General features: G+C 44.9%; 1 protein-coding gene across 3 annotated transcripts in view; it reads right to left on the bottom strand.

The window, feature by feature from the left end:
- Positions 1-23,348, bottom strand: part of TP53INP2 (tumor protein p53 inducible nuclear protein 2) — a 30,413-nt gene extending 7,065 nt beyond the window's left edge. The window contains exons 1-4 of one of the 3 annotated variants that reach the window (XM_073555414.1): positions 23,216-23,343; positions 7,425-7,546; positions 7,048-7,304; positions 1,463-1,772 (exon numbers count right to left, since the gene is read on the bottom strand). In XM_073555414.1, coding sequence (XP_073411515.1) covers positions 1,463-1,772; positions 7,048-7,165 — 428 coding nt within the window. In that variant the 5' untranslated portion in view covers positions 7,166-7,304; positions 7,425-7,546; positions 23,216-23,343. Of the gene's footprint in view, positions 1-1,462; positions 1,773-7,047; positions 7,305-7,424; positions 7,547-23,215 lie in introns of all 3 variants that reach the window. The other 2 variants (XM_073555413.1, XM_073555415.1) reach the window with 2 other exon arrangements.
- Between the last annotated feature and the right edge of the window lie 238 nt (positions 23,349-23,586).

The following is a 23,586-nucleotide window of genomic DNA, read 5'->3' as shown; positions in this document are numbered from 1 at the left end:
GGCTTTTTCTATGACGTAATGGAAAGTATTATTACACCTCTAACCCCATTTCTGTCTGGTGTTCCGTTTACGCCTAACATCTACTCCTAGACCATCACTCCATAATAAGGATAATTAACTTTTGTTTTACAGTTGTGCCCAAAAGGTTACATACCTCGGCAGAATTTTTGTTTTCTTGGCCTTTTTTCAGAGAATATGAATGACAATACCAAAACTTTTTCTCCACTCATAGTTAGGTGAAGCCATTTATTGTCAAACTACTGCGTTTTCTCTTTTTAAATCATAATGACAACCCAAAAGATCCAAATGTCCCTGATCAAAAGTTTATATACCCTGGAGATTTTGGCCTGATAACATGCACAGAAGTTGCCACAAATGGGTTTGAATGGCTACTAGAGGTAATATCCTCACCTGCGACCTGTTTGCTTGTAATCGGTGTGTGCATAAAAACAGAGTGAGTTTCTGGGGACTAGACAGACTTTTGCATGAAAAATGTGCTGCATGGTCGAGTCGCCAGAAGAAAGCCATTACTGTGCAAATCCCACAAAGTATCTCACCTACAATACGCAAAACAGCACAGAGACAAGCATCAAAACTTCTAGAACAAGGTAATATGGAGTGATGAGACTAAAATTGAACTTTTTGGCCACAACCATAAACGTTACATTTGGAGAGAGGTCAACAAGGCCTATGATGAAACTAACACCATTCCTACTGTAAAGCATGGAGGTGGCTCGCTGATGTGCCAGCTACAAAAGGCACAGGAAACTTGGTCAAAGTTGAAGGAAGGATAAATGCAGCACGTTATCAGCAAATACTGGAGGCACATTTGCAATCATTATCCCGGAATCTGAGCATGGGACGTACTTGGACGTTCCAACACGACAATGATCGAAAACACAAGGCTAAGTCGACCTGTCATTTGCTACAGCAGAATAAATTGAAGGTTCTGACGTGGCCATCTCAGTCTCCTGACTTCAATATCATTGAACCACTCTGGGGATCTCAAGCACGCAGTTCATGCTAAACAGCCCAGGAATTTAGAGGAACTGGAGGCTTTTTGTAAATTAGAGTGGGCAGCTTTACCATCCAAGAAAATAATGAACTTCATCCACAACTACTACAAAAGACTTCAAACTGTCATTGATGTTTGAGGGGGCAATACATGGTAATAGAGTATGTAAACTTTTGATCGGGGTCATTTGGATGTTTTGGGTTGTCATTATGATTTAAAAAGAGAAGCCACCAGTAGTTTGACAAATTGCTTCACCCAACCACTAACCATGAGTGGAGAAAATGTTTTGGTGTTATCATTCATATTCTCTTAAAAAAGGCAGAGAAAGCAAAAATGATGCTGGGGTATACTGTATGTAAACTTTTGAGCACAACTGTACTTCCAGATTATAAACAGGTCCCCACACAATTGTTCTCATTTGTTCTGTAAAATACATATATTACATACCTGTCTCTGGGTATTTCATTGGTTTCTTGCTCCACCACGATGCTGCCACTGGTGATGTATACGGACATGCTGGGGTGCTCAATCAGGAGGTCTTCTAGCGGGCTGCTTCCAACCGCATTGTGGCCAGGACCCTCTGCAGTGAAACAGGGGGGAGGGGTAACGAACCAGCTCTCGTCCATCGATTGGGGTGCGTGGGGGGGTATGGACCAACCAATCCTCTCACCCAGGGAGTGTGGCAGTGGGCTGGAGTCAATGCTGTCCGTTTGGCCTTCTGCCACATCTTCCCCACTTGAGGTTAAGGTGTAGCTATCTGATATGGCCAAGGAGTCAAGTTAGGAGTGGAGGAAATGGAGGACCACACACATACAGTGTTAGAAGAAGGGGTGGGGAATGGGAAAAAGGATGGGGGAAGTTATTAGTTATGAAAACCATTATAAACGTCATAGGTGTCTATTCCTTACCAATGATTTGTTTTTGCCTATTAACTCCCATTCCCAAAATTCTCTGTCTATACAAGTTATGCTGCTTACAAGTTATTTGACAGGTCATACCCTTTGGTTTGGAGATATCAAGGCAAGTATAAAGTGTGCAATTAACTGGTCACATAGATCAGATCACTGAACAAGTGTTTCGTTAGCTGAAACTTATAAGCCATATCTTTATCAAACCCCAACAATCATGTGCTTGCTCAGCTCCGTCAAGTGTGCACTTGCATTTGCAGTAGAAAGGCCTGAGTAAGCTACTCCCAATGTCACCTCACATGTATCTATGACATATCAGAAGGTCATTTTCACTTTTTATTCCATTAGTTAGGAGGCTCGTCAGCTAATATATTAGAGAATATTAGTAACATGTTTCGTAACCTGTTGAAGGACTACACAGAGAATTAGCAGAACCAGTACCGGCCAATGGGATCAAATTAGTCAGTTGCACATATTATTCTAACCTAGATATCCCCAGAGCATGTTAAATATCAAAATCATAAAAATGTGGTCTCCACAAAATGTATTGAGCCAAATCATTCACAAGTAAAAAGTATTCCTGTTGTAAGAGACAAGCACATAAAATATCTATAGATATAAAGGGTTAATCTCTTGGATACTAAAAGGTGCCACTGTATTGCTCCCAGAACCAAACGTTTAAGTGATACATATGGTCCCAATATCAAACTGGAGAGAAGACTTGGGAAGTGCAAGGTCTACAGCTCATAGTACTGTACTTCTTGATAATATCCTCTCCAGCAATGTCAGGTACAATATGTGGACCAACATATTGGTTCCTTAGAAACCAAAGACTAACCCTGTATGGCAGTCTAAGGGAGCAGTCAGACGGCTGTATAAATCGTAGCAAGATCAAACCGCAGTGCTCGAACTGCCCCTGGCTCTCCCGACCCAAGTATGACAGCGACACAGAAGTATATAAAGCTGTTATGCTTGGAGTGGGGGAGGGCCCCACCAGCCAGTCCGTGCAACACTGTCCGATTTATATGGCTGTCCAACTGCACCCTTACATATGCTCTACTAGAGTGTCCACTACTGTATGTTATGGTACAAATTCGTCCAGGGTGGTCTGAAAAAAAATACAACCTTTCCCCATACTCACCAACAGGTAGTGGGATTGAGAAATGGCAGGGCACTATCAGTGTAACCAACAGAAGAAGCGGCAAGAAGACCAACAGGCAATGTCACCTTCTTGCCGCAGCCAGTTAGCAACCAATTGATCAGCAGGGGATACAAGCAGCAGGGCGGGGCCAGAAGCACATATATATATATATATATATATATATATATATATATATATATATATATATATATATATTACAAAAAAAAATAAATAGAAAAAAAAACATGCAGCACTCCAGTTAGCAGGAAAATTGTGGACTTTAATCCAGCGCCAAGTGGTGCAACATTTCGACCTCACAGCACGGCCTTTGTCAAGCAAGACAAAGACTGTGCTGTGAGGTTGAAACGTTGTACCACTTGGCGCTGGATTAAAGTCCACAATTTTCCCGCTAACTGGAGTGCTGCATGTTTTTTTCTATTTATATTTTTGCATTGGACAACCGCATTATTCAGGACTATTGCACCCAAAATCTGCTCAAGTTTTTGCTGCTGTTTTTTCCATTTAGCTATATATACACCGTATATATATTATATATACACATACACACACTTTTTAATAAGACCACCCATTTGTAGCATGATATACAGTAGGGATACAAAATGTCTCTAATTAAATTTAAAGTGAATTTTTATACCTTAATGTCAAATGGATTCAATCTTTTTTTTTTTTGTCAGATCTGTTTCTCTGATACAGGGTTTCAAATACATTGCATAGATATAGCAATAAAAAAAAAAAAATCATGTAAAATACTATACACCTACAGCCAACACTACAGGGGGCTTAAAGGGGCTGCCCTACAAAGTACATCTTAACCAATAGATCTTGGAATAATAAAGTTCCACAAATGGATATGTTAAAAAAACAAATGTTCTTGTGCTTAGATAATGTTATAAACAAGCTGTCCAGGAGAAGAAGCATAACTCACGTATGATAAGCGAGTATACAGACAAAACAGCAGGTGCTTGTAGCTGCTACTTTGTCAGGTAACAGTGTTTCTGTTGCATTTCCAACTCATCATAAATCACGTCAGTGTTATAGGAGCTCCAGCACTGAGCCTTTAGGTCATCGACTTGATTTATGATTAGGTCACAAGACTGGTAACATGGCAGAAACACGCCTATGATACAACAGGCAGGGAAATGTGTTACCTGACAAAGTACCAGCTGCAAACTCCTGTTTCATTTGTATACTCACTTATAAGTGATTTATGATTCTTTCACTGGCCAGGAGCTGTGGCATGTACCAACCATGAACTGTAGCGGCGCTCTGCATTGTGAGACACAGCAAACAATGCATGGCAGGGGCACATTTATCAGATATCCGCACAGGAAAATTAGAAAAAAAATATATAATATATTAAAACATCCAATTGGGGAACTTTTATTCCACGATCAATTAAAATGTGCTTTGTGGGACAACTCATTTAATGTATGCTGCTATACGTTGAACGCTAAACAAACAGTACACAGTAAGCGCCCCCTGCTTCCTCTACAGGAAACTGAAGGCAGACAAAATTATCTCTCTGCTTTACTAGATTTATATTAGGTCTACCTTTTTGAAAAACATATCGAAGATATATATATATATATATATATATACACACACTCACTGGCCACTTTATTAGGTACACCATGCTAGTAAGGGGTTGGACCCCCTTTTGCCTTCAGAACTGCCTCAATTCTTCGTGGCAGAGATTCAACAAGGTGCTGGAAGCATTCCTCAGAGATTTTGGACCATATTGACATGATGGCATCACACAGTTGGCGCAGATTTGTCGGCTGCACATCCCTGATGCGAATCTCCCGTTCCACCACATCCCAAAGATGCTCTATTGGATTGAGATCTGGTGACTGAGGAGGCCATTTGAGTACAGTGAACTCATTGTCATGTTCAAGAAACCAATCTGAGATGATTCGAGCTTTATGACATGGCGCATTATCCTGCTGAAAGTAGCCATCAGATGTTGGGTACATTGTGGTCATAAAGGGATGGACATGGTCAGCAACAATACTCAGGTAGGCTGTGGCGTTGCAACGATGCTCAATTGGTACCAAGGGGCCCAAAGAGTGCCAAGAAAAAATTCCCCACACCATGACACCACCACCACCAGCCTGAACCGTTGATACAAGGCAGGATGGATCCATGCTTTCATGTTGTTTACGCCAAATTCTGACCCTACCATCCGAATGTCGCAGCAGAAATCGAGACTCATCAGACCAGGCAACGTTTTTCCAATCTTCTACTGTCCAATTTCGATGAGCTTGTGCAAATTGTAGCCTCAGTTTCCTGTTCTTAGCTGAGAGGAGTGGTACCCAGTGTGGTCTTCTGCTGCTGTAGCCCATCTGCCTCAAAGTTCGACGCACTGTGCGTTCAGAGATGCTCTTCTGCCTACCTTGGTTGTAACGGGTGGCAATTTGAGTCACTGTTGCCTTTCTATCAGCTCGAACCAGTATGCCCATTCTCCTCTGACCTCTGGCATCAACAAGGCATTTCCGGCCACAGAACTGCCGCTCACTGGTTTTTTTTTTTCTTTTTCGGACCATTCTCTGTAAACCCTAGAGATGGTTGTGCGTGAAAATCCCAGTAGATCAGCAGTTTCTGAAATACTCAGACCAGCCCTTCTGGCACCAACAATCATGCCACGTTCAAAGGCACTCAAATCACCTTTCTTCCCCATACTGATGCTCGGTTTGAACTGCAGGAGATTGTCTTGACCATGTCTACATGCCTAAATGCACTGAGTTGCCACCATGTGATTGGCTGATTAGAAATTAAGTCTTAACACACAGTTGGACAGGTGTACCTAATAAAGTGGCCAGTGAGTGTATATATATATATTTTTTTTTTTTTTTTTTGGGGGGGGGGGGGGGGGGACTGATATAAGAGATAATTTATTAAAACATAGTGGGTAGAAGATCATAGAATTACTGTGCCTATGCTTTCTATTGAATCTGTACCTGACACTGTGTGCATGCTCAGGCAGCAGCTAGCCACCATCGTCTGAGCTGCACGCCTGCCAGGGAGTTGGCCATGTGGGAGGTGTCAAAACCAGGACACCTTCAATCTGCTTGCAATTGAAAGAGAATCTGTCAGCAGGTTTTTGCCATTTAATCTGAGTGCAGCATAATATAGAGCAAGACAGCAGGATTCCAGGGATGTGTCACTTACTAGGCTATATGCTGTCATTTCAATATAATCAGTGTTTTATCAGCAGGAGATTATTACTGCAGACTAGCCATAGAAGGCAACACAGTACAGCTAATCTGTATAACCCCACCCTAACAACGGATTGGCAGCTTGCTTACCATGTACACAGGAAACTACCAATCAGTGGTGAAGGCGGGGTTACTCATCTCAGCCTTTGAGAACTGCTAGATCTGCAGCAGAGAAAATCGAGATTCTATCAAACTGTATCAAGCAGTCCAGTAAGTGAAACATCAATGGAATTAGACTCTCTGCACCCACATCATGCTGCTCTCAGATTACAAAGCAACAACCTGCTGATAGATTTCCTTTAAAAAAGTTAAAAAGGTTTATAGTTACTCTTTAATAGTCTTCTTTATCCAGAACCTGAAAAATTAAGGAGAGGAATTCTCCTTTAAATACTGCATACTTTTGCTACTATTGTGCAATTGTGAGGAGTAAGATATTTTGGAAATACTTGAGAAATATCCAACCAGCAGTGGTAACTATTGCTGCTGCAGGCTAAGGAACCAGGGCCAATGGTCCTTTAAATGAATTAATCCCTGCCTGGAAACTGAGATACATAGTTGTTCCCTTAGACTTTTTTTTCCATAACAAAATAGCATGTGCCTGAGAGCAGACGCACACTGGGTCTAGAGCTAAATTTAAGGCAGACCTCCGGAGAACGACTCAAGGAATGTTAATTGCACTGACGGTGGAAATGCTAAGCAGTACAAATAGGGTTGTGGAAAATTATCCTGCTATGTTGCCCTCCTTACCTGGGATATCAATAATTAACCAGCCATCATCTTCCTCCTCAGATACAAAAGCTTTTGGTTCTATGGGATCACTGGCTGGTCCCTCACTGAAGAACAGTCGGGTCAAACGTTGGAACATGGTTGAAGTGAACCTTGGAGACTGATGAAAAGTGGAAGTCAGAGGGGGTGTAAACGGCGACTTTGCGTTGTAGGGTCAGCAGGGTCCTACTTCAGGATCTGTAAACATGAGGCTTCTGTATGGCTTGGATAAAATAGCCCTGCAACAAGAAACAGAAAACTGTAACTGGCGACAACATGAAATATGGAGCAGGTAGATATGGCTGACGGCACATGAAGGATCAGATCTCTCATTTTAATAATTCTGACATGCAACTCACCAAATCCCTCCATCCTAGCTGAAATCTCAACACAGTCCCATATGGTTCTTTAAACAGGAGGCCCAAGCAGTGCCCAATGGAAACTCTGGATAACTCATGCGACTTACCCAGTAGTTTGACCACTACAATAGAACAATAGAAAAGTATAACCCATCCCGTATTACCAATATGAATCCTATAATTTCCACTGCATCTGTTTTGTGTATCAAGGTTAATTAATCTTTTCGAGTGCAAAAAGGCAATTTGCCATTTCTATGAAAGTTAGCTATACATTGGTAGTTGAATTGACACCAGCTAAATTGGCAGTGAGGTGCGTGCAAGAGAGCTGGAGTGACAGAGGCTTCAGATCTACTATAGATCTTCAGCATCATTTGCATATAATTTCAAAACAGATTTCTCTGTAAGAGAGGAACCGACTGGGCATGTAAAAGGAATTGCTAGGCTTGTCTTTGAAAGAGCTCGTGGGTCGCCCTCCCAGGGCTGTGGGGTACTCGGTACCGGGCCGGTCCTTCAGAGGGGAATGTCACAGCAGCGGTGACCCGGTCCGTGGCCCTGGGCGCCCATGTAAAAGAGGATTGAGTGATGAAATAAAGTTTGAGTGATTCGTGACGCCACCTGTTGTGTTCGGCAAGGGAGGTGTTAAGCCGACGCTGCAGACAGATCCTCTGGGACAGATGATGGGGTCCAGCAGTGATGTTATAGCCCTCCACATGTAGGGCTGTAGTCCTAGGGCAGAGTAGATGAAGAGAATAGGGGTTGAGGAAGAGGGTGCAGTGTCTGGCACAGAGATGTAGCACTGCTGAAGAAGTTGCAGAAAGAAGGCAAGGACACAGCGGAATGTAGTTTCTTTACCTTTACTTTGTAAGTGCAGTCCAGGGTTCAGATTACAGATGGCACAGGAGCTGATTAGCCTGGAAGCAACTCAGGAATCTCTCTATGCAGATAGGTTGTGTAGTCTCCTTCCTAGCGCTTACTTGAGGTACATGCAGTACTGTGTTACACTGACGTTCCTCCTTCCCTTTTGGATCTACCTCGTATGGCAGACAGCTGTAGCCTTCTATCTCTTCTCTTGGCTCACCCGTTGCTGTTGTGCCTCCGAGTCTTAGGTGGGAATAGAGCATTTACAGATTCCTATTCCTCTGGTTTCTGTTGCAGGACCTTCAGTATCCATACAACCTTGGAGACCAGGCTCCAGATCATGCGCTCCAGCTGGGAACGAGCTCTCAACTACGCTCCGTCTCCCAGCTTCTCTCTCCACGTCTACACACTTCGGCCTCCTCACACTAACCCCTAATTTCCCTTCCAGGCCCTCAGAAAGCACTCCTCCCCCAATTCTGGTTCAGAGCTCCCCCTGCTGGCCCGGAGTGGGAAACTGTGTTGCATGTTATGGTTAACTGCTAGAGAGACCCTTCATTGCTTCCAAGCCTGACATCACCCTCCCTGGAGGAAGGCAATGCCACTGTGGCGACCATACTCCTGGGACCGCCACACTCGCACATTTAAATATTTTGGGGTGGTAGGTGAAATCCTGTCAGATACTCTTTAAAGTAAATAACGGATTGGCACTCAAGAACGGGGCCTCTACAGTGTGAACGGGTGTGTGGTGTTCCAGTCCAAATACTGTACTTTCACAGGTTAAAGACGTGTTAAAAGCTGATCACCAAGGGTTACAGGTGTTGGACACCCACTAACCTTTGGATAGGTGATCAGTATAAAACAAAATTAAAGAACTCAGGCAGAACATATGTTGGTCTAAGTGTGACATCAAGGTACACGATCACACTGTGGCCACCTAGTAGACAAAACCTAAGATACAAAACACACTGCAGGAAGTAAATATGAATACCATAGTCTACTTAGATGACACTGTTGTGATAAAAAAAAAAAGCCACCCCATGACGACAAGACATGGCATAAAGACTACAAGTCCTCCAGGGTTTTATCAGCAGGAGATAATCACTAATTTTAATGAAACAAGCAGCCCACTATGATACTTTGTTAGAATCAGGGTCTTTGCCCCTACATGATGCTGCTCTCAGATTACATACAGGGAATCTGTCAGCAGTTTTTGCTAAGTAAAAACAATGAAGGTCATTCACATTATGTGATTACTAGCAGCACACAATGATACGTCTGTAACTGAACGCTATGGCTGCTTCCTAGAATAGGTCTTAAATTTAAACTCTTGTTTTACAGAATTACCAAAGCCAAAAATGTATTTTCTGCAAACTGTGGAAAGAAGGATATATCAGCAAGATTATTTGGCGACATGGTTTTCTTCCATCACAGTACAAGGTCGGCGTATACATAAATATATGCATGGCAGATCCAAACATCCAGTGCGATCGGATAAACACTACAATATGTCACCCAATTTCCCTCTGCTCCATGAACACAGAACATTGATATCTTTCAGTTAGGGCAAAGAACAAGCTTCTGTAATCTCCTTACTGTCTGAGCTGTGACTGGCACAGAAACCTCCCAATAAAGCAGTCACCCGACTCTCCTGTCCAGATTATCACTCTCAGTTCGGCACAGATTTCATCCGGGCCCCCCGCATCCGCAGAGCTAATGATATTACTGTGCGGTGATCACGTGCCCCAGGAGGCTTGGATATTTTGTTCTATTCACAGGGGAGCTCCCCTTACAGGAGTGACACAAATATGAAGACCTGGTAAAGGTCCCTGTTGATCAGGCTGCAGCACTGCAGACTAAGGCTATGTTCACACACGGTGTCCATGCAGCGGATTTTCCTTCTGTGTATTTACAATACCAGCATGTTGGAGAAGATTTATAAAACGTCATCTATGTGCCGCAAATGTGATATCAATTTATGCAGCAAAAAATAAGAAACACTGCAGATTTTTCAGTTACAGATATGTCCATTATGGAAATTCTACAGCATATCTGACCCATATGAACATACTCCAAGATTGATCTTTTATGTTGGTGGTTCCTTGAGCAGTTTGTTTGCTGCTACGATATCATTCAGAGGTTCCGCCAATGCGGAGGACCTGCCAAGTCCATTGCTCATCTAGCGATAGAAGAGACTAATCGAATTGGAGTGTTCAAGTTTATTGAAAGCAGGATACACTGTCGGCCAAATTGGCATTTGTCTCATGTCCAGTGTTATCTCACCTTTTTAGATACAAACAACTCTTTAATGTATCTTATTAAAATGACTTTCCATCCTCAAGAACAGAGAGCTTTTTAATTCTATGAGTTTGTATAGTGTTGCCTAGATTATCCGCAGTCTATCAGTGGTAGCTTGTCTCCTTAGCAAGGAATGCAGCACTTTGCTATAGAACTTGCACAGGGCCGGCCCGAACGTACAGGCGAACTAGGCGGCCGCCTAGGGCACCGACCCAAAGGGGGCGCCAGAGAAAAAAAATTATAAAAAATCTTTTCAAAAGGCAAAAAGTTTTAGGGATGGAAAGAAAAGTGTACATATTTAAGGGCAAATATGACGCAAGAGAGGTTGGTTGGGTTGGCAACAATTTCGATAGAATCTGAAGTTGCTAAACAAATTAATTTCGGTGATTTAGTGTCATCCTTTTCAAAAAAAAAAAAAAAAAAAAAAAAAAGGCAAGGAAACAAAAATTTTAATTACCTATGGTCGTTTTTGTTTTGTGTTATTGATTACTTTGTATATATTTGTCCTATACAACTTCTCAGAAGATTAAAGAGTTAGGAGAGAGTTAATTAATCATTGTTGTTGTGGTTTATTTTGCTCCTAAATTTATATCCCAAGTTTTCATCTACTGCCAAGAATAGTAGGGGCGCAACAAAATAGTTTCGCCTAGGGCGCCGTAATCTCTCGGGTCGGCCCTGAACTTGCACATACTGCTCTGAATTTGGCCCAATCGTGGATCGCTTCAGTGTCCTGCGCTCCTCCAATACTACAGAGGCAAAGCTACTCTCTATGGCAGCATAGAAGAGCAAGCAGTTCAGGCAAGCATAGCCAAGACGTTCATCAGAATTGTCAATCGGGAGAGCATGCCAGAAGCAGAGAGGCTGGGGAGCAGGGCACTCCTGAAGATAGAACATTAAACCCTTTTAACACGAGAGGTGTTGTAGGAGGATCTCCAGGGGCTCAGCTTTTGAGGCCTTGACAAACTGCCAGTTTTCCCAGTTAAAGTTGCTGCTGCCGCCATCTGCTCTAGTGGCCCATAATCAAGCATTCTAAGGAATAGCCACCCTTCTAATAGATGGGGTAGACCAGAGCAAGAGCTGCTACTCTAGTTTACAGGTTGGGATTTAGAGAGGGGACCATATTCGTTAACGGGGCATGAAAATGTATTGGTGTTTACTGGCCTAGATAGTATATGCACCAAATCTGATGTCAGTTTCCATCAGTTTAGTGATAAGAGGGGCTGCTGGGCACTGTACCAGCACCAATGCTTTTAAGCACCTCATTCAGATGGCCATTTTCTTTCTTGCATGTGAAAAATTGACCATTTATATGCAGACTTTGATCAGAGAACCTTTCCATTCAGATGTGCTTCTTCCTGTATATTTTACTATTGTAGCCTTCCATGTAGAAGAGGTGCAGCAGAAATATTTTCAGGAGTGTGAGTACACTGCATGGTTAAAAGAATGCATGTAATGTGACAGTCCTAGAACTGCACAAGAACTGAAAAGCGGCATTCCACTCCATGTAGGCGACAGGCTGAGATGCTGCGAACATAGGGCCGAATTCAAAGATTTATGCCAGAATTCCGGCATAAGAACCTTTGAACGGTAGCAAAGTTTGCAGCAATTCAAAGCTGCTCTAAAATTGTGTGACTTTTGGTGTTCTTGTTTTCGCCTTGTTCTAACAAAGCGGGCGGAGCTGGTGCGGGTCAGGGGCGAGACAACTGCTGCTCATCAAATTCATGAAGAGCGGCGTTGTTTACTACGCCACAAATCTTACCCAGGATTAATGAGGTGGCGCACATCACTTCTCCAATGGGCCCGATTATTGAAGAGGCATACGTCACTTCATGAATCACGACAGTCTTACTCCATAACACCCTGTGTACAACACCAATCTTGCTAAAATCGGGGCCACAGAATGTACTAAGTTGTTATATGACCTCTCACCTAAATTTGTATATGTGCACAAACAATGGAGGAGCAGCCCAGGGTGACCTCTGCACTACATTACATGCATCAAAGACAAAGAACTGCAAAGGTGGGGATTTTTTAGTCACTTTTTAGCAATGGCTTAAAGACCTCTGTAAACCCCACTGCCACGGTCTTTTATGTAGGATTCCAGTCCCACCAACTCACATACTAGTTTGGCCCATTTTGGCAAACTCAAACATACAAGGTGTTTAGATTGTGGAAGCACATCACATGTTAAATTGATTTTTATGTGATTGCTTTCATATTCTGAATTTCACAGTTCTCCATCCAACCTCATCCCACTTTGTCTCAATCTCAGGCCTGAAAATCAACCTAGATTAATTCATAGCCCTTAATAAATCTAATACAAAGTTAAGTGTTTTAACAGCTAACTACCATTTGGTAGCCCCCATAACAAGATAGCCATAAGCCAAAACACAGACAACAGCCATCTCTGTCAAGTGCCCCTGTATTCTCTGTAACAGACCCACTGCCAGACTCCTCTGCGGTGGTTACCTCCCCAAGACCAAAACAATCAGACACGTTGTATCCTTATCTCCCGCTAAATCTGTTGGGAAAGAGTTGGGAGGCCCCATTCACATTAGACTATTGTCCGAGCCTGCAATTATTATTGGCAAGTTTGACCAATTTGGACTTTACTCCTCTCACTTCTTATATTTCTCTTATCTCCTGTTGAGGTGTCCTCCAGAAGTTCATCAGGGCAGTTTTTTTATTTTTTTCTTAAGGCCCCGTCACACACAGCGATTTCTCTAGCGAGATCGCTGAGTGTGACGGGGTTATCGCTGATCGTGCACTATCGTCCTGGGCCGTTTTTTGATCGCTGGTCTCTCGCTGCCACACGCAGCGATGCGCGCTGGCCAGCGGGAGACCAGCGATCAAAAAACGGCCCAGGACGATCGTGCACTATCGTCCTGGGCCGTTTTTTGATCGCTGGTCTCTCGCTGCCACACGCAGCGATGCGCGCTGGCCAGCGGGAGACCAGCGATCAAAAAACGGCCCAGGACGATAGTGCATGATCAGCGATAACCCCGATCGTCCTGGGCCGTTTTTTGATCGCTGGTCTCCCGCTGGCCAGCGCGCATCGCTGCGTGTGGCAGCGAGAGACCAGCGATCAGCGATGCTGGTTTCCAATGTAAACATTGGGTATTTAAGAGCCGCGCGGCTGTTAGCAACCTGCTGTTTACCTTAAATACCAGCATACACACTGGTTTCCAAGGTAAACAGCAGGTATCCAAGAGCCGCACGGCTATTAAATACCCGATGTTTACACTGGAAACCAGCTTGCTCGCTGGTCCTGATCGCTGGAGGGCCTGTCTATGTGACAGTTTGGTTTGGTTGCATTAACTAGTTTGGTTGCATTAACATTATTTAACATACCCTAGCTCACATATTGTAGATTTTAGTCCTGCTATATTGCAAAAAATGCACTTCTCATCTGAGGTCCATACAAGCGTTGAATAGCTAAACAAATCCAGCATGCAGATACAAAGGGGGTCAGGAAATGTCCATTCTCTAAAGAATTAACCCACTTTACCCTTCTTTGAGCAAATCTCAACATTACACCCAACATAGACCTATCTGTATGTGCGTGCAAGGGAGCAGGAGTTGGTATTAGGGCTCATATCCATATGTGTGAAAAAAACGTTCCAATATCAAGACCGAAAAAATGGACAAGGGTCATGCGAGTACAATCCAATTTTCACACCTAGCATCCGATTTACATCCGAATGCAGTGCAATTTTAACCTAGGCAATTCTCTATGCATTTATTAAATACATGTGTAGTAAGCTGCACATACACTGTACTAATTGAATATGTCACGGACATCTATATATCTATGTATTCTATATGTATATACTGTATGTAATCCATCTCTTCTATCCAGTCGGCTCCTGCTGTGATTTTACAGTACACGGCTGCTGAATTGCCAGCTTTTCTTCTTGCACACACACACATTATAATCTACTATATAATCGTCTAATTCTGTCTGTAACGGAAATCCCGGGTCGCTGATTGGCGTGGCATTCAAACGACGCACGCCACCGCTACCGTTGTGAGATCTGCGGTGCTAGTCGCTGATCTCCCGACGGTTACCGGGGGTCATCTCCTGCTGCACAGAGGTCAGTGGCGACGCATCCGGGAGATGACCGGCGCAGCGCTAAATGTGCGGATGGTACCTAGGGTCCGGAGGAGAGGATATACTTCTTCCGGTCCCAGTAATGCTGCATAGGTAGCATCAATAGTAAAAAGTTGATCACAATCCTAGAATACACGATGCGTTAGAATCGGGCCACCATCTAGTATATATAGGTCACTGACATCTATATTATATATATATATATATATATATATATATATATTCTACTCTGATTTTACTGTACTCGGCAGGTGAATTGCCAGCTTTTCAAAGGACAGCGGTGTGGAAAAAAACCCAAAATTAAATTAAAGAAAAAATAAAAAAAGAACTTGGGTCCATGAAGTTCAAACATTTTTATTGCCAGATTATTTTGAGAAAACTATTAGTATTTGCCATTACTACCTCTTGCAGTAGGGCGTCCCAGTCCAGCTACACTAATCGTTTCTGATTTAACTGCCGAAATCACATTTCAACTACACGGAACTACACGTTTCAACCCCCTCCTTAAGTAGTTTGATTTTGGTCTAGAATTGATGATGTGATACATAACTTTCATTCATGGTGACCCCTGGGTTGCCCTCCTACCATTCCCTGTACACAAGTTTGATTTATATTCCTCTCTTTCTTCTACTAGCTGCCAAACACACAATTTCTCATTATGGAAAAAAAAAAGAAAAAAAAAAAAAGTGTCCTTCTAAAACCATGACAAATTCCTTAAAGTTTACCAACCTTGGATTAACTACACCCAATCTCACCCGTCATCTTCTCGCATTGCCCTGACCTAATACATTAACCATACATGTCTCCTCTTCATCTTGACAGCAATATGTGAATCTGGCCACGTTCTGCTCAGGATACGGGTTGTAGGTCATCATAAATTGTTATAATAAGATTAGGTATGGTACGCCATGTACTCAGCAGACACTCAGCTGTGCTGTGTCCACAAGGCTGCTGGCCTTGGCATAAGCCTCCATGTATGAAAGTGTAGACTAAGAACGTCTAAAATTAGAATCCTGTATTAAACCCCTACCTGACAGGGTTAGGGCTGCATTACGTTGCATGTCTTTCGGCCAAGAAGGAAATGTCCAGTGTTTGATTAGCTAAAGACCAGGCCATGCCCAATAGTCACGTCATCGGACAAGAAATGTCGGCACAAAAAGGTGGTGTCACAAATTTATCCAGCTATATTTTAAAGCCAATCTGTATTTAACTACCTGTTAGTACACCTGTGACAGCTCTATATGAGCTTATTATGTGAAAAATCATTAGACCAGAGCTTTTATCTACGATGAGAGAATTAAAAAGATATTCTATTCAGAGATCCTGCTTTTTTTAGCTTCAAAACAGAAAGCTATGATGAAATTCTAACTGCATTTAGACAATACCACTACTAGAGGAAGAAGAGCTTACTGCATACTGACTCATTATTGAGCTCAATGTATAAACAGTATGCAGAAAGCGCTCTCTAGTGGTCATCGCAAGCAGAAAGATGTCAAGAAGTTCTGGGTATAGTAACCTGGCAGTTCTTTACAAGGCTTCCATGGATTGGGGGGGGGGGGGGGGGGGTGTCCTGGCCTTTACAAGGCTCTAGACACACTGGGGCCCCAACGTTGGGTCCTTGGAATGGATGCTGGACAGTAGAGGGTATTGGCAGAGTATGGTCAGGATGCCTAGTTAATAAGAGGTCAGGATAATAGACAAAATATGGAAAAGGTCGGCAAAAGGAATCAAATTAGCTGGGCAGTGAAGTAGCAAAAAGGAGTGAACCAGGGTAGAAGAACATATAACTGGCAACTAGAGGTAGGAAGCAGAGGGTGTAAATAATCTTAGCCCCACTCAAGGGAGTTTATTAGATAACCAAGTTCAGGAGTAAACCCCAAAATGTCCTGCCTGGAGGACAGCAATGGTCCCAGAATAATCAACTCAAATGGCTGCATTGTCACCCAGCGTTGCCAGTAAAAAGGAGAGGCGACAACCAGTGACAGAAGCAGAGGGAGTGAGCACACACACACACACACACACACACACACACACACACACATGGATTTAACAAAAGAATTTAACAAATGTATCTATGTTTAAGACATTCTCGCCCCAAAAAAGATTCTAGGAAATTAATCGGCACAGTACGGTATTTTGATCGTGAATGGTTTTCAAGATAGGCATTCACTGTAAGAACAGAAACACGTGTCTCTCAGCATTGATAGAACACAGAATGGATGTGAAATTGCATTCTCACATTGTGGTTAAAATGAGTGGTCTAGCTTTAAGGCCCATTTAAGACAAGTCGATAATCAGGAACGAGCGTTGGTTAGGGGTCATTCACAAGTCCGATTCTCACGCATGAGTAAAACAGGTCGATTATTTGGATCAGAGTTTGGTCTGAGTGTCATCCTTTTTTCTCATATGCAGAAAAAGAAAAAAATGCTCTACCTTCTATGTGACAGTCTGTGAAAATCAGACTGTACTTTGATTTAGATGCGACCCTCGGATCAAAATCAGACATGTCTATGCAATTTTCCACAGGCAAAAAAAAAAAAAAAATTTCACAAATCAGGTGAATGGTCCTATAGCTTAATCAGTTAAGCTAGGTTCACATTTGCGTTCCTCAGAGCTGCAGAGGACTGTGTAGTTCCTCCGTGAAGCTCCGCTCATTGCCGTACCTCCTCTGGTCAGCTCCGCCTATGTCTGCATTCGGCCTGCGTACCTATCTTTAAAATTGGGTACGCAGGCCATGTGGATGTATGCGGATGCATCCGCGTGCGTCGTTTTGACGATGCAGCGAACAAAAACTGCAACACGGTGCGTTCGACGCGGGACACCACATCGTCAAAATGACGCATGTAGACGTCACGGTCTGCAAACCCAATGTTACAGATAGGTACGCAGGCCGCATGCAGACATAGGCGGAGCTGACTGGAGGAGGTGCAGCAGTGGGCAGAGCTTCACAGGGGAGCTACGCTGCCTTCCGCAGCTCTGAGGAACGCAAATGTGAAGCCGGCCTGACAAGTGCCATCCATGACAAATCGATGGCTAAATGAGCTCTTGAAATGTGTATAAACATACTTGCAATCACTTGACAAATGAGCAATCACTTGTTCAACAGGTGATTAAATCGTTCATCATTCTCGGCAGCACATCATTCTGTGTTGTGAACACTTGTGACCTGACTTCTGAGTTTGGGCACCCTCTGGTGGTTGCTGCGGGTAATGGAGCTGGTCGAGTTACAGAAGTCAATCATCTGAAGAGGATGATTGGAGGTCTGGTGTTACAGACTGGGAAGATTTAAGTGACCAAGCTTTCCTCAGTTGTTGCTGGTGATTTGCAAAAATGCAGAAAGAATTGATAGGCACACAGGTACCTTATGTAACCACCAAAGTCTATTTGAACCTTATGGATCAGCATACAGCACCATGGATAAAGCCTTATGCAAGCAGAGATGCTAAAACCCAACACTGACCTAGTGTGAATCACACAGCCTCCCCACCGGCCAGGGTATGAGCCCCACACAGCCTCCCCACCGGCCAGGGTATGAGCCCCACACAGCCTCCCCATGTCCATGATGAGACTCACACGGCCTCCCCATGTCCATGATGAGACCCACATGGCCTCCACATGTGCAGCCAAACATCCCATACACAAATAAATTAAAAAAAAAACAAAAAAAAAAAAAACAAAAAACACCACATACTCACCTTTCTCCTGTTCCCATGGCGCTCTGCCTCTTCTTCTGTCTCTGGTACACCGACTCGCTGCAGCACACAGCTGATGCGATGACATGATGTCATCGCGTCAGCTATTTCACACACTGTTGGAGGAAGTGGGTCGCCCCCGCGGGCTTCACCCAGGGCAGCGGGGTACTCGGTACCAGGCCGGTGTCGAGGCGGGAATGTGTCACAGCAGCGGTGACCCGGTCCGTGGCCCTGGGCGCCCAATATCAATGGCAGTGATGTTAATGGTGTTAGAGTTTATATAAAGTTCGTGACGCCACCCGTGGTGTTTGGCAAGTAAGATGGTAAGCCAACGCTGCATACAGATCCGCTGGGACTGATGGTGTGGTGCAGCAGAGATGGTATAGCTCCCCACAGGTGGAGCTGTAGTCCCAGGGCAGTGTAGGTGCAATGGATGAGGAGAGGCGCAGAATGGTATGGATGATGTTACCCAGATGTAGCAGTGCTGGAATAACTGGAGGACACCAGAGCATGCGGTTCCAAAGCTTTACTCACTGTTTGCAGTTCACACAACTGCCTGCCTCCGTACTGTGTTCTCCAGGTCAGGGCTCCAGCCAACCTCCAGGCAGGATAGGATTCTCCCTTCCACACTCCGCCAACATGTACCTTACTGAACGACTCCTCCAATGCGCCTTTAGGTGCGAAGCACTCCAGTACTTAGTTACCCTGGAATGCCTTTCTCTAGGTGTTCCTAGTCTTTACTTGTATGACAGACAGCTGTAGCCTGCTCGGGGACTCCTCACTGCGTCCTGGCTCTCTCTTCAGTTGCTGTTGTGTCCCTAGTCTATGATGGGAGCAAGGCATTAGCGGCTCACTACTCCTCCGGTGTCTGTTGCCGGACATAAAGATCCAATCAACCTCGGGGACCGGGCCCCGGCCTTTGCGCACTCTGGACTGGAAGGGTTCTCTCTCTCTCAACCTGCTTCCTACCGTCCTTCTATTCTCCTTCGTTCCGATCTGTTCTCTCTCTCTCTCTCTTATGGAATCTGTAGTCTTCAGTCTACGTCTCTTTCTCCTTCTCTTTCTTCCCTGAGGAGCTCGTTCCACTAAGACCAGTCCTCAGCCTCTCCTGACTGACTGCCTTCCTCCGTCTTGAGCTCCTCTCAGGCTGACCTGCTGTCAGCCTGCTCTCTCTCTGGGACTCACCCCAGACTGACCTTCTGTCAGACTGACCAGAAATCCTACACCTTCCTTCTCTTTTATATCCAACTCCACCCGCCTCCCCAGCACCTCTCGTGTTACGAAGCCAGGGACCACAAAAGGCACCATATGACCTTTCCAGCATAAAGCATGGATGGGTCCCTGCTGAACTATCCTGTGTGTGGGGTGCAGGTGTGGAGCGTGGTCAGGAGTTCCCACCTTACCTGGATGGTGGGGCACTACACTTTAGGAGAAGGTGCAGTACCTCTGTGGCGACTGAATCCTCAGGGGCGCCACAGAAGGACCCAGAGGCCCCTTCTCCACCAATGCAGTCAGCAAGGATGGAGAGTGACTGCGTAGACAGCAAGTGGTTACGCCACTGTTTTCAACACCTCGGCAGTCTCATTCCACGGGCCAGACTGGAGCAGCCAGAGGGCCGGATGCGGCCTGTCTTTGAAAAGCTAAATTAATAGATACTGTTATATCTTCTGTTAATATTATTAATTTTTATTTCTATAGCGCCAACATATTCCACAGCAAGTTACATTTTAGAGAGGACTTATACAGACAAAGACGTTACAGAATAACAATTCAACAGATACCAAAAGGAGCGAGGACCCTGCTGCCCGCAAGTTTATAATCTATGAGCAAATAGGGAGACACGAAAGGTAAATGACAAAAAGTGATGTATGGTCCAGCCATATTATAAGTAGGGGATTCACATAATGCTGCATGAACCGTTTGCTGCCAGTATGTATACAATACAGAGAGAGGGGCATGGAGGCTGGGCGAACAAATGCTATTTGGGGGGGGGGGGGGTCTCGATTTGGAGGAAACGGAGTTAGTTAGATAAGTGAGGCGGGGCGATAGACCAGTATAAAGAAATGCGTTTTTAAGCAACGATTAAAATTGTGGGTATTGGGAACTAAGAATTGTCCTGGATAATGCATTCCAGAGAAGTGGTGCAGAACGCGAGAGATCTTGGCGATGGGAGTGGGAAATTTGAATTATTGAAGCTGTTAGTCTTAAGTCATTAGCAGAACAGAGGGCACGAATAGGGTGGTAGACAGATGAGGGAGGAGACGTAAGGTGGTGCTGAACCGTGGAGCACTCTGTGGGCGAGAGTTATAAGTTTATATTGTACTCTGTAGCGGATGGACAACCATTGCAACGACTGGCACAGGGTAGAGGCATTGGTGTAGTGGTTGGAGAGGTATATGATCCTGGCTGCTGCATTCAGCAAAATCAGTATTAAAATGACATGCAAATGAGGGGTTAGGTGCTCTGGTTATGACAGCACTTCCTGGGCCTGAGCCTCAGTCTTCTAAAGTAACTGTTTCCTAAAGTAGCACCCACCTTTTTAGCTCACTATCTTTATGACATCAGGCAGGGAACTGTCAAACAAGCTAAAAAGCTTAGCGGGAAAAGTACCTCAGGAGTCAGACATTTGGGAAGTGCTCCTTCATGCCCAGAGCACTTAATGCCTTATTACATGTGAATTAAAACATTGATTTCTCAGAAATGCAGCAACAGATAGAAGAAATTAAAAAAGGTTGAGGTATTCAGGTATCAAAAGGCCTACATGCCCAGATATGTGGTTAGCTAAGTGTGTTTTAATCTTACTGACATATTCCCTATAAGCTTGGTCTCCAGAAGATACAGAATTCCAGCTATCTGTATACAGCACACATATGCAAGCAGAGATCAGTTGTTTATAGGCGGCTCCGGAGCAACGATTCGGGCCTAGCCTATGTCAACACCTTCACCACAGTCCACCTGCTTGGAGCTGTTTGCTTTACAGGAAAGGAATGTAATGACTGTATTACTGAAACGCTTATTACTGAAAAGATTATTAACCATTTCTATACCAACGGGAGTTAGGGACACATTATATAAGAGCAATCAGATGCATTACGCACATCATAAATATTCAGGGACAGCCTGAAGCCCCCCCCCCCCATCACCACCACCCCAGGGCTGATGCTGATCTACAAACTTCTCCAGGGCTCGAAGCGACTCAATAAAAAAACTCCATCCCGGTACAAGCCCCAACTTGCTAGACGGATTGAGCAACGGTGTCCTAATACAGGACAGTAAGTTACTGACACCACAGGACACCTGGATTTGAGTGTAAGCTCCACAATGTCAAGTCCGCTGCTCCAGCAAAGTAGGGTCTGAAAGGTAAACAGCTTTATTTAGAGGAGCGGGGGGTTATTCTCAGCACATCCTCGAAGTTCAGTGGAGGACAGGCACAGACGGCGTGACGTTCAATGTCATATGCAAATGAGACGCACGTCACCGGATTCTTCCATGTGAAATATAAGGAAGGCGGATGCTGTTTATAGTCGGAGCTGCGCGGATAAACTTTATATAGAAATGTCTGCAGCAATGTAAGTGCCCCCGCAAGGCCCCCCACCATCAGAACGGTTAGACACACGCCTTACGACTCTTCCCACTGACTTACATCGCCCCTCCTCTAACTTTTTCCAAGTTGCCTGTTTACAAGTTAACGGCATATGTCTCCGACCTGGGGAATATGCATCATATGGTAATCCTGAGATCGTACGATCGGCCGCATCATTAATGCTGACCTAAATATGTGCCCTGGACATCCCGCATTCATTACCGTCACAGGCTGTAATCTCCCATCATCTACATAAAAGGGAGCAGCGATGACACCGCCGGAGGGACATGCTATTAACCCCTTGCCACCCCAGACGCTGCGGAAAGCATCCAGCTCACGTACAGCACAGGTCCTATAGGGCGCGAGGCTGGCGATGTGATCCCCACACACAACACCTGGCAGGAATTCACATTTCCATAGAAGGAATGACATTTCAAGCAGATTTTGCCCGCAGATCGCACCCCACCCCCTGTTATAAAGCAGCACCCTGCTAACAGAGCCGGATTATACATTTGCCTACTGACAGGCCTGGGAAGAAGAAAGGGATGGGAAGATGGGGCGACCAGGTATCAGGGACATTAGGGTCCTCTATAGCACTGGCAAATTAGGACCTGCTAACCTCTTCCCTGCCAGGAGGAGCAGCAGTAATAATAATGGAGGGGGGAGCATAAGGAGGATGAGGAGAGGATAAAGAGGAGGAGAGAAGAGGAGGGGGAGGGAGAGGTACAGATGGAGGAAAGATGATCAACTACAGGGACAGGCGAGAAGGGAGCAGGACAGAAGCGCACAATAGGGCAGACCCAGGAACAAAGAGCCCCCCTGACTGCCACAGGGAAGTCAGCACTGATCAAGGGGGCAAAATGCACCATATACAGCCGGGAAGACTCCCCAGCACTGTTCTCTGCTGTCAGGGTTAATGCATAAAGATGTCCTTTCCTCATCCCCTCCCCCACCCCCTCTGTCCATTGTCACCTGTGACAACATCTGGTGCTCGGCCAGTGACGTCACCGCTGGGGTATATACTGTATATTACCAGCATCTATGTACAGGGGAGCACAGAGGACAATGCTGTGCGGGGATTTAACCCTCTATAGCCCCCCCCCCCCCCCCGAGAGGCCATAGATTAACCCCTGCAGCGCTGGAGGGGCTACAGTGGAAAGTTCAGCTGGAGATGAGCGAAATCCAACCCTTATTCCCAACCTTAGGCTCAAGCAGCAGCTGTGATATCAGGGCTGGGGTCAGCAGCACTCACCTTCCCGTGCAGCAGTCAGTGGATACAGGCACACACGATGTCCAGGTCGCGATACAGAAGGCCAGCTGAGGTAGGTGCACAGCGCTGCACACAGGACGGGCTCTGCCGGCTCATCTCACGGGCTCAATCATTAGAATAGCCTCAACAGCTGACAGCTACGTCACATGCACGGCCCCGCCCCCTGCCTGACGTCACGCTCTGCAGTTTACACTGCTGGAGGGAGGGGCTTGGAAGGCATACTGCGGTGACGTCATAGCGGCGGGCGCACAGGACAGCGCTAAGTGTCACCTTTGGATCAGCACACAGGGAGAACACCCAGATTCCCTGCAGATGTCCTTGGTATTATCATCTCTCCAATGCACTGAGCATGT

The sequence above is a fragment of the Dendrobates tinctorius genome, unplaced genomic scaffold (assembly GCF_039654945.1).
Source record: "Dendrobates tinctorius isolate UK_male_01 unplaced genomic scaffold, ASM3965494v1 ptg000223l, whole genome shotgun sequence".
In the NCBI taxonomy this organism is placed as follows: domain Eukaryota; kingdom Metazoa; phylum Chordata; class Amphibia; order Anura; family Dendrobatidae; genus Dendrobates; species Dendrobates tinctorius.
This window is presented reverse-complemented; position numbering and strand designations above follow the sequence as displayed.